General features: G+C 51.5%; 1 protein-coding gene across 3 annotated transcripts; it reads right to left on the minus strand.

The window, feature by feature from the left end:
- Positions 1-200: 200 nt before the first annotated feature.
- On the minus strand, positions 201-7,150 carry TTPAL (alpha tocopherol transfer protein like; the record flags this gene model as incomplete). Of its 3 annotated transcripts, none has more annotated exons than XM_084248312.1 (4): positions 201-479; positions 2,132-2,242; positions 3,837-3,928; positions 6,706-7,150. In XM_084248312.1, 4 exons carry the CDS (start codon positions 7,148-7,150, stop codon positions 201-203), a joined length of 927 nt encoding a protein of 308 aa, XP_084104438.1. The 3 variants fall into 3 exon arrangements, with proteins under 3 accessions (XP_084104438.1, XP_084104437.1, XP_084104436.1); XM_084248311.1 differs by having other exon boundaries at positions 3,753-3,928; XM_084248310.1 differs by having other exon boundaries at positions 3,735-3,928.
- Between the last annotated feature and the right edge of the window lie 4,334 nt (positions 7,151-11,484).

Raw genomic sequence — 11,484 nt, forward strand, 5'->3', positions numbered from 1 at the left:
TGGGTACGTTTTCCATGTCTCCCAAGGAGTAATCTGGTAGCTGTGGCTCACCTGGTGACCCCTCAAAGCTCAATAGGCCTTTCCTTCAAGCTGCAGTTCCATTATGAGGGGCTAGATAGACTCCATGGCACCTCAAGTTCGCCTTCTGCCTCTCCGAAGAAAAAAGGAAAGGATTCAAAGAAGATGACCCTCCCAGGGGACTAGTAGCAGGAGTACAGCTGTGATTTCACAGCCCGCATGGAGTCATCACACTGCGCCTCCGAGGCCAGCCCCTCGGGCAGCAGGGCCTGGCCCAGGATGCTGTCATAGGCAGGCATCGGCTGGCAGAACTCTCTCACAAAGTCGTCCTCCGAGGCCAACAGCACTGCATTCCAGGAAGTGATGTCCAGTTCTCCAGCTGTGCCCCCATATTCCTTGGGGAGAATGCTTCTTGGAAGGTTCATGTGGAGAGAGTTCAGGTCAGATCCATGGAGGAAAAACTAAGGGGAAATTGGAAACACACAGCACTGGGTGAATCACTCAGTAACTGTTTCATGGCAGATGCCGAAATAAGTATCTGTTGAATGAATAAAGTCGAGGTGATACTACCCTCCCAGTTCCTAGAAAAGCTCGTGCAGCCTTAATCCTCATTTCTCACACACCTGCCCTGCTGGCTGGCCCTTCAAAATCTATCCAGAATCCAACCACATTCTGCCACCCTGCCGGTTTTTGTTCATCTACAACACACCTGTACACAGCAGTTGATCAATAAATATTTTTGAATGAATGGATGAACCCACAAAGGAACAAATGGACAATATCACAGGCTACACATGAAATCCTTTCACAACCATAGCAGACCTGGCCCCAAAGACTGCTTTCATAAAAAGTTCCAAATAGGATCTCCAGGAATCCACACAGGTTAAACTCCTGCCAGGAGGCTACTGATCAGCAGCCCTCACTTCTGACTGGGCATGAGAATCCCCACAGGAGATTTAAAAGTGCAGGTTCCTGGGCTGATGAATTCAAATCTTCAGGGAAAGGGTCTGAGACTCAGGATCTGGAATTTAGTTGCTGCTCCTGCAACCTCAAGATACTCTGTGTGTTTCCTCTTTGAAAAGAGTATATAATGCAAGGCCCAGATTCTGAAATGCGCGCCCTGCCCCTAGGCCGAGGGAAGGAGAAAAATAGCACCCGTCACACTTCAGCCTGGGAATGAAAGCTTCCAAGAAGCAGCTCTTCTGGGTCAGGAAGACTACCTTTTAGAGTCTTCTTCCCTTCTTAAATCAGAGTTCAGCTGAAAACTCACACAGCTCATAAACCTTGAATAATTCCACAAGCTATGCAGCGAGATGACAAATTAGGTAAAGAATTATACAGCATTTTTAAACCCCAGGAGGTGCAGGAAGAAATGACCCTAACTATCTGCCCACTACTGCCCTGTTCCTGCCCTCTTGAACACAGACCACTGGCTCATAAAGTCCAGGCCAGGAGATCATTTCAGAGCGAAGGCTCTTAGGATAAAAATCCCAGCACTGCCTGCTCTACTGGTGTAGGGAAATTGGAGTTAAATCCATTTTTTTCTGCCTTCCAGTCGTTAGCCTCTATAACAGACACCTGCAGTCTTGCATTCCTCCTTGGCTGCAGCACGATGCCAGCCAGCTTAGAGGCAAGGGTGCAGGCCTTGATCATGGACACCTGGGCCCAGAAAGCACGGGGAATGTGCACATGGAAGTGCTGACCGCTGTGGGGAGAGGGGGGAGGGGTACAAGGGCTCCTCAGCTCTGAGGCTGGGGGCTCAGTTGCTGTCTCCCTGGCTGGTCTGTCCCCTGACTCAGTATTAAAGGCCTGTACGATGATACCGAGGCTCCAAAATTCTCTTTCCATCTGCGAGAATCGACAATGAACCCACCCAGTCTGGAATGGTTGCACAACTGTCAACTACTATGTTATTATTAATTTCATCTTCAGAAAAAGTTGCTCATTTATTTTTATCAGTAACCTTGTAATTTAGTAACCCAAATTAGAAGTCACAGGGTAAAAATAATAAACTGAGATAAGTATATTGATAGTGCAGTAATTCCTAGATGTCAACAAATAAATCCCGGGAGAAAAACAAAATTGAAAGTATCTTTGGAGGATCATCACTTACTCTGTTTGCTATTTTCTCCTTCAGAAACGGTTTTATGATGGCAAAAATGCCTTTAAATATCCGAGGCTCGTTCACCACATGGACAGCTTTTATCCGAATGGGGAAACCGTCCTGTGGGGGAAGGGAAGGGATGTTACAACATGGGGCGCCTCTGCAAGCTGTGCCACAGCCGGCTGACCCCACGCTCACGTCCTTCGTTTTAGGCCTTATAGGGTGAAGAAAATGTCAGGCTTTTCTGCCCTCCTGCCATCAGAATAGATGATGGACCCTTACGGTCCTGAATGCATGCCTGATGGCGGGCACCTGGAGTAGGGTGTGGGCAGAGGTAGACGGGATTCACCTGGGCTGAGACTGGGCTTTTTAAGGGTGGCGTCACGGGGACGCCAGCAGAAGCCCAGAAGCCGAGAAAGAACAGAAGTCGAGAGAGAAGCAGAGAATGCGGGAGAGCCCAGATAGAGTGAAGACTTGCTGGGGGCTGGGAGGCCTGCCAGCCTCCCGCCCCCCAGCGCCCCCGCCTGCCGTGTACCTGGTAATCCCAAGACCTGCAAAAACCACTGAGGACTCTGACTCCTCCTTCACCTGGTCTGCATGGGATCAGAAAACCTGCTCAGTGTCCAGTCCTGCCCTTACAGGCCTCCACATCAGTGGGGCCTGATTCTCGAGACCTCAAAGACTCGGCCCGGGTGGGGCCTATAGGAAGACAAGCTGAGGGCAAGAGTTTCTTGGGACTCAGAACTGGGCAAGGAGAGAGTGAGGCCAACAAATGGGGAGCTGCTGCTCTTATGGAAACACCTGCTCTGAGCCTGGAGGACAGCGCTGCAGCCTCAGGCCTCTGGGTCAGCGTTGCCCAAAGCGTCTTTCTGGGGATGGGATTAAACGTGACGTGGAAAAGGGATCTGTGGTGTGTGAGTAAGTGGGAAATTGACTGAATACAGCAAACAGGCCTCCGTAGCTGCAGGACTGCTCAGAGCCTTTTCTAGGCAACTGCTTGCAATGGAGTCACAGGAAAGGCACAGGCTATGCCCCACTTCTTAGACTTATTTAACCCTGGAACTTCTCTCCCAGATCACCTGATAGAACTAGAAAATCACAGATCCAGCTCCATTATCCTAACATTTGAAGCTACATTGTGTTTATAGGAGGCATCAAAAAAGGAAGCTGAGGAAAGCCAGCGTATGGCTCAAAGCCATTATCAAATGGCTGAAAATGACCAAATGTGACATTTAAATAATCATCTGGGTGAACAACTGTGCAATTCAGTGACCAGCTGGATCTCTCATGCCAGCACACCCCAGAGAGGGCCCCGCAGCCTGATTCAGAACAGGGAGTCAAACCTGGTGGAGCTGTGAGACGCCCCAGCCTTGAGATGTTTCCCCCATTTAAAAAGGAAAGCTCGTTGTGGCCTTGTCTATCTCAGAGCACTCCACGAGGGAGTGGTGGGTTTGCAAGCAACACCAACCACTGTGAGACACGTCGTAAAATAACAGTACAATTTCTTCGCGAAGGTTTTTGTATTTTCCTGATGGGAGTGGGGGAGTCAATGCACAGGGCCCTGGGGAGCCCACCCACTGCACAGCAGGCACATGACAAAGAGGGGCCATACCTGGAGGATGCCGATCACCTTTTTGGCTATAAAAGGGCCAAAATGAGATGCCTTTGATAAGCTCACTCCTCTGTAGTCTGCAAGAATCACAATGCCATTCACCTGGGTTTCTTCAGCCTGAATGAGTTTTTCTAACGTCAAGTATATGGCTCGGATGTTTTCGGTAATTGGATAGCTGCTGGGTATCCATCTGTCTAAGGGGAGAGATGGACACTGTTACAGAAGGGAATATAAACAAGTAATCGGGCCGAGTTCTCGCCTTGGCTAAAACTGTTCTTTAAAAATGGCAAAGGGGCCTCCCCGGTGGCGCAGCGGTTGAGCGCTGGGTTGCGAAGCTGCCCGTGGCCTCTGTGGCGCAGGTTCAATCCCCGGCTGCTCCCCAGCCACTGGAGGAGGGTCCCGCATGGCGCGCAGACCTCTCCTGCCGCCCGCTGCTCCTCTCAGCAGTGTACTTCGGTCCTTCTGCCTGCTCTGCTCCCCGCTCTGGTGAATTCTCTCACCCTCCCGCGCTTCTGACTGTACCCAGTGCATGTATAAACAAACAAACAAACAAATAAATAAATAATACGTGCCTCTTTAAAAAAAAAAAAAATTAAAAAAAAAAAGAAATACATTTAAAAAAAAAAAGGCAAAGAAAGATAATCTACTGGCACGACTCTTTCTAGGTTGCTAACGGGGATCCCTGAAGACACAGCAGCACACTCGGATAGGAAGATACAACTGAGCACTGAGGTTCAAAGCACGTACTCTGAGGTCAGACACACCTGGATCTTACTAGCTGGGTGACCTACCTTCCTTCTGAGCCTGCGTCCCCTCATAAAGAAAATGGATACTTACCTCAATGGACACCTATGCTTTTTGCCATTAAGTGTGTGGCCTTATCTTCAGAGCACCACCCTGATTTTCCTTGGAGAACCACCCCTTCCAGACTAGCATGCAATCTGGGCAGAAGTCACTTGACTCGTGGCTCTGCAGTGGGCTGGCTCATCCGTCCATGACATCCTCCTGGCCAGTGTGATCCTCACCAGGTCAAGCAGAGCCAAGGGGACTCAGTTTGAGACCTTGGCCCTTCAAAAAGAGCAGCTCTCTCTTCCCCCTTGTAACGGTGGGGCTGGGAGCCTGAGACTCAGGGGCCCCATGAGGAACGAGCTGGCTGAGAATGTAGTCCAGGCTGAGGACAGCAGAGGTGGAGGACATTTAATGTGAGAGGTTGGACACTCCCTTAATCGCCCCCACATATTTGAAAAGTCTCTTCTTTTTGGAAATGAGGCAGAAATGAGAACTTTTGACTACTAACAACTATTCTCAAGAAATCCCACCAAGATCCACATGTTCCTTTCTCAAACAGTTCACGACCGTCACCGGAGGGATCTAACATGAGCAGAATTTCCATGAAAGACTGTCCAAGACCTGCTAATTTGCTGTTTCATGTTGCTGCCAAAGTAAACCTGCTTCTACATCATTGCCGCCACCCTTTTCAGTCATAGAAATCTCCGAAGAGCTTATCAAAGGCAAAGCTAATACCCAGGTAAGAACAAAACCTTGTGTGTTCACCTAAGAAGCTGAGCTGGGGGGAGAGGTCCGGACTTGCTCCAGACATAAGGGAAAAAGTTACCTTATGAACAAAGGGTTGAAGCCACGCCACCAAAGGGTGAGACCAGTGTGGTAATATCTCTTTTGTAATAGTCTTATGAGTTGCACACAGGGCAGAAGAACCCACTGGTACCCTAACACCCCCACTGCATTGCGTATTTTAAAATAAACGCTCCTAATTTTGGCAAGTGCCTACAAATGGCAAGTAAAGCAGTTTACACTGTGCCGGGTACAGGGGCTGGTGCAATGGCTCGGGAGAACGGTTTGGTCCCCAAAGAGGTTTCTGGTTAAGTGACTAAAGGAAACGGTGACGTGGGGCAGCGAGGGGGTCTCCACTCCCACCCGGCTCCCTCCAGGAGGAGTTTGGCGAGCACAAGAGGGCGGCCAGCATGTTCGTTTCCTGGCTTGGCTGGAAAGGACGATGCAGGGTTATGCTCAAATACTGTCTCAGTTCTGGTCTGAGGGAAAATGTTGCGGCTGGGGGGAGTGAACACTTCTAAGTCCATGACATGTGCGGGGTCAGGGAAGAGAACAGGATGAAGAATGACAAGCTCAGTCCTAGCATGCCCTGGTCGTTGTGTCAAATGTGCTCCCACACAGTTTAAAAAGCTTTTTGGAAAAAGGAGTAGGCGCTTCTTCCAACTCAAAGCTAGTGTGCCAAACAAAAGTCTCCTGACCTCGATTGTTAAGTGCCAAGATCAATAACTACAGTGACTTCTCTAGAGGCTAACATAGCCGGCGAAGGAAGGCGAGGTTGAAGGAGGCATGTGGTAACAGTCTTCCTGGCATGTGTCTCGCCTCCCCTCTTCCCCCCATACCTGCCTCACCTCACTGCTCAGGACAGGGTGCAGGTAGGGGGTGGGGTCCTGGCAGCCATGCTTGTAGCCTATGATGGGGGCAGATTTCTCAGCCCACCGGATCTTCAACTCTAGAAATCTGAACTGGCATTGAAGGAACTTAGCTGGGGGGCCAGGTATACCTGGGAGCTAGGAGTGCCAGATCTAGCCACGCGCATAGAGGCAGCAAAAGAGAAAAGGCATGAAGATAAGCAAAGGCAGCAGAAACTCGTGGCCCAGAGGACCAGCCTTACAGACAGCAGCAGAGGCGGGAGAACGGCTTGGTTCCTGCTCGGGAAGGAACTGGATTCTGGTTCTTGGTTCTGGGGCTGCTGCTTCAGTTCTCCGGTGCTGTGAGATGTTCCTCCTTACACTAAATCCTCCCATTTTCTTAAGTCAGGCCAAGTAGGTTTTGTCACCTGCACTCAAAGAAGCCTTGGCTAACCCAAGCAGGAGCCAATGGGAATTAGAAAACAGACACACCCCAGAGAGACAACAGGCACGCAAGCAGACACGCGCGGTCGCGCAGCCCAGGGCTCTACCTGGGCGGATGCAGAGGATGTGGCAGCCCTTGGGGTCGGTGTGGGGCAGCACTGTGAGGAACCCCGACTCCAGGACGTCCTTCAAGGCCGATGGTCGCAGGTTGTTGAAGACTTCGGGCCAGCTCCTTCTGCAGCCGTGGTAGTTGAGCAGGAGCTGCAGCGCCCGGTCGTAATCAAACTTGCGGGCGCGGAGGAAACGCAGGAGGAAGGCGTCGTCGAGCGAGGTGCCCAGGTTCGGATACTCCTTCCGCACCATGTCCCGGAGGGCCTGGACATCGCGCAGCCTCCATTCCGGCTTCTCCTGCAGCTCCTCCCTGGCTTTGGTGACTAGGTCTTCCGTCAGCGAGCACACGTAGCCGGGCGGCTCGGGGGGTGGCGGCAGCTCATTTTCGGAAAGTGAGGCCACAGAAGGGCTGGTTCTCAGAGAGTCACTTTCTTCTGACATGAGCTACCAGGGTGCCTGGCCAAACAGACCCCGAGAGAAGTTAATGAGGCCCTGCGTGGCTCATTTCAAACCCCAGGACAAGCCCAATGTAGGGAGACAGTTGTCAAGCTGTTAACTTCACAGCAGTGGTTCTCAAGCACGGCCAAGAGCTGGGTCAGAGCCACACACCCAGGCCCTCCCCAGAGTGAAGGAGGTGAGACTCTGCGCAGGCCCCAGGCACGAGTCACAAAATACAGTCATCAAACCATAACCTTGCTGACACATGCAGGAATGTGTGCTTGGCCGGCCTTGGAATTAAAGAATTAAGTAGCTTTCAAATTCAGATTGGCAGGAGTACACAACAGGCACTCTGATACGCTTGCTGTGGGTGGCAGACTAAAAAGACAAACTCTTGAGGGCGATTTGTCAGTATCCGTCAACGTTGAGGCGCGCACCCCTCTGGCTGACATTCTATTTCTAAGACATAACACTTTATGAGAGGTCAAGTAAAATCACAAGGATCATTACAAGATTAGAACAGCAAAAGATGAGGAACACCTGAAGTGCATGCCACGGAGACCGGTTACACAGAATGCCCACAGGAAGGGGACACTGTCCGGCCGTGAGGAGGAGCTAAGGTAGATCTGTATGAAGTGGTACATGAAGAAGCAGGTTGCAGAACGGTGTGCATCAAATAAGGGCATTTGTACTTTTAAAACATACATATATACGCTGTGACAAGTCTAAACTTTCTGGAAGGAGAGAAAAAAATCTGTTATGAACGGTTCCCTCTAGAGAGCAGAACCGGACAACTGGACATTTAAGGTGGGAGAGAAGCATTTCACTGTTGCTTGAATTTACCCTGTATGCATGTGAGTTATCATGGCGGCTGAGAATCAGATTGTGGGGGGGTGCAGGGGAGTATAACTGACAGCTGCTGTCCTGTCACACAGCTGCTGTCCCTCTGCTTCCACTATCCAGCAGATGCCACACTTCCCACACACCACAGACCCGGGTCTCTTCTCACGGGCACTTCGCTGGGAGGATCCTTAGGGGTCTGGCCAAATCTTTCTTGGATCTGCACGGTAGTCCAAGACTTCCTGCCCCAAATTCCTGCACGCACCGGGCCTCACATCATCTCTAAAGATTGACTTGTCCAGCAACCCTCCCTCTTATGCTTCACAGGTGTTACCTCCAATACTTGCATGTTGAATCTCGAATTAGTGCCTATTTCTTGGAAGAGCTGGACTAATACACTGACTGAAGGCCAGAAACAAAGCAGTTAGCTGCTTTAGCTACTCCAGGAGTAAGGCAGGGCTGTCCAGGGTCTCTGTGCATAGGCTATCACTACTACCCTCCCTTCCCCCACCCCGCCCATCTGAGCTCAACAAGGCAGTCGGGGACTACCTCAGAGGTCCCTGCACATAGCCAGTCTTACCCCATTCCGTGAAGCCAGAGAGGCCATGTCACACCCTCTACAACCTCACACCCACTCCATTCCTTCTGGCTCACCTCTAGCACAACCCACCTTCTTTTACTTCCTCCCAAAGGTATGTTTTCTTGTCTGTGCACATCCTATTTCCTCACACTAGCATGTTCTTCCTCCAGTTCTTCCCCTAACCAATAACCAATCACACTTAAGTCTGAATTACACACAAACTTCATACATTCAACAAATATTGAGCAATTACTATGTAGCAGGCCCTCTTCCAGGGCACTGGGGGTACAGCAGTGAACAAGACAGTCCACCTTCACTGAGCTTAAATTCTAGTTGGGGAGACAGACTACTAGCAAAACAAATTAGCAAAACAAATTATATAATCGACTAAACGTGTTATGGAGATAAAGTAGGGAAGGGGGCTGGATGTACCTGGAGATGAGCCGCAGTTTTATATAGGGTGGTCAGGGAAGGCTCTCATCCAATGACATTTTAGCAAAGATGAAAGAGATAAGGGAGGGCTTCCCTGGTGGCACAAGGGATTAAAACGCAACCTATGGAGCTGTCCGCAGCCACTGCAGCACAAGTTCGATCCCCAGCCGACCAGGGAGCAACCCACATGGCGAGGCAGACCTCTCCTGTCTCACCCGCTGCTCCCCTCAGCAGTGTACTTTGGTCAATCTGCCTGTTCTGTTCCCCACTCTGTCTCTGGTGAATCCTCTCACTTCCCACACCTCTGACCTGTACCCCAGCTCTGGTATGCATAAATAAATTAAAAAAGGGGGGGGGCAGGGCCTCCCCGGTGGCGCAGCGGTTGAGCGCTGGGTTGCGAAGCTGCCCGCGGCCTCTGCGGCGCCGGTTCGATCCCCGGCTGCTCCCGGCCACCAGAGGAGGGTCCCACATGGCCCGCAGACCTCTCCTGCCGCCCGCTGCTCCCCTCAGCAGTGTACTTCGGTCCTTCTGCCTGCTCTGCTCCCCGCTCTGGCTCTGGTGAATTCTCTCACCCTCCCGCGCTTCTGACTGTACCCAGTGCATGTATAAACAAAACAAACAAACAAACCAGCAAACAAATAAATAAAGCATGCCTCTATAAAAAAAAAAAAGGGGGGGGGGCAAATCCTGCAGATATCTGGAGGAAGAACAAAGTTGAAAACCTGAAGCAGGAACATCTGAAGAGGCCAGAGTGGGTGGAGTCAGGTGAGCAAGGCTGAGAACACTCGCAGATGACCTGAGAGGGAGACTGCGGGCTCTGATGCTGGGCTTATTGCAGGCTAGTGAGAACTTCTGTAGGCTATTTTGTAGAACTATTGTTGGCTAGTAAGACTTTAACTGACGTAGGAGGAAAGCAGAGGATTTTGAGAAGACGTAATATGATTTATATTTAAAAGGATCACTTGGATGTCTTGAGCATGGCCTATAAGGAGATGAGGATTCAAACAATGATGCAGAGGCTAATGTGCTAATCCAGGTGAGATGCTGGTGTCTGAAGCAGGAAGCTTTCTCTGACTCCAGGTCAGGCGCCCCCTACAGGAACTCTTTGGCACAGCACTCTTCCTACTCAAAATTGTCTCTCAGCAACTTGTAGACAACATCATCTGTCTTGCTCATCACTGAAACCCAGCACCTAACAGGATTAGAAACACAGCCTACACCCCATAAATACTTGGTGCATGAGTTTAATATGCCTGGTGGAGGTACGCTGAGGAGGTACGGAATGATGATCAGGTGTTCACAGGATCCACTCTGGCTCTGTTTCTGTGGGACTCACCAACACATGCCTATAATTCCAACCCAGTGCTCACCTGGAAGACACACCTCTCCCCCTCTCAGTGCACATTAAATGCTAACCCAAACAAATTAATAACCCATCACTGTCAGAGCACCTCATGCATTTGATACCTCTGTCTGGCACTTCCTCTCCTTATTTGTTCCCAACCAAACAACTCTTCACCTCCCAGGCCCACCTGCAATATCACCTCCTCCGAGAAGCTTTCTCTGAGCCCCCCTGGGTGATTTCCTCCAGTTTTCCATGGCACTGGGTTCCTATCTCCCTTTCAGATATTGCAGACCAGTGTCATGCCCATTTATACGAAACGCCAGTTTCACCACCCATTCATTCATTCAAATCACCGCTGACAAGGTGCAGGGGGCTGTGCTCTCGGGTGCTGGGTGTATGTCAGCCAACATTCTAATTCTTTGCTTTATGCAGTTTCAGCCATAGAATGATTTAAGAGAGACCACGCCATCGGCTTTACCATGCATCAAGCACAGCGATGAGCACTTTCCATCTGTTTCTCATTTAATTTCCACAATATCTGGCGAGATCACGATTACTGTGCCCCTTTGACAAAGGGGGACCCTTCCTGTCACCTTCACCGCCATCGAGCGCCTTGCACGGGGCGGTGCTCATTCAAGACGCGTGAGCCTCAGGTGGTGGGGTGATGCGCCCAAGGGCACCCACCTAGCGCGGCGGGGAAGCCAGTGCCCGGCCCGCAGCGGGCTCTGCCTGGGACTGCCCGGTCTCCAGGCCCAGGAGTGTCCCGCACAGGTGGGCGGGCGCAGGGCGGGCGCAGGGCGGGCGCAGACACCACCTGTCCGTGCGCAGCCGGGGATCCTCCTCACCCGGCCCCCATCATTCTGTGAGCATCACCGTCCTCCCCACTCCGCCCCACCCGGGAGTCAGACAGTCACCCCAGGAACCCGCGGCCCCCCATTTCCGGTTATCACCCCTTCCCCAGGTGCCCCCATTTCCTGGGGTCTCGGATCCCCCACTTCCGGTTATCCCTCCCTCTCGGGGGCCCCCCTCCCCCGGGCCCGCAGGTCACACGGGCGCCCGGCGGGCACTCACCGGCCCGGCCACAGGGCGGAGCGCGGGTGCTCGGCGGCGGGAGCCTCGTCCGGCAGCGCGCGCGGAACC

The sequence above is a fragment of the Talpa europaea genome (genome assembly GCF_964194135.1).
Source record: "Talpa europaea genome assembly, chromosome: 11".
NCBI lineage: Eukaryota > Metazoa > Chordata > Mammalia > Eulipotyphla > Talpidae > Talpa > Talpa europaea.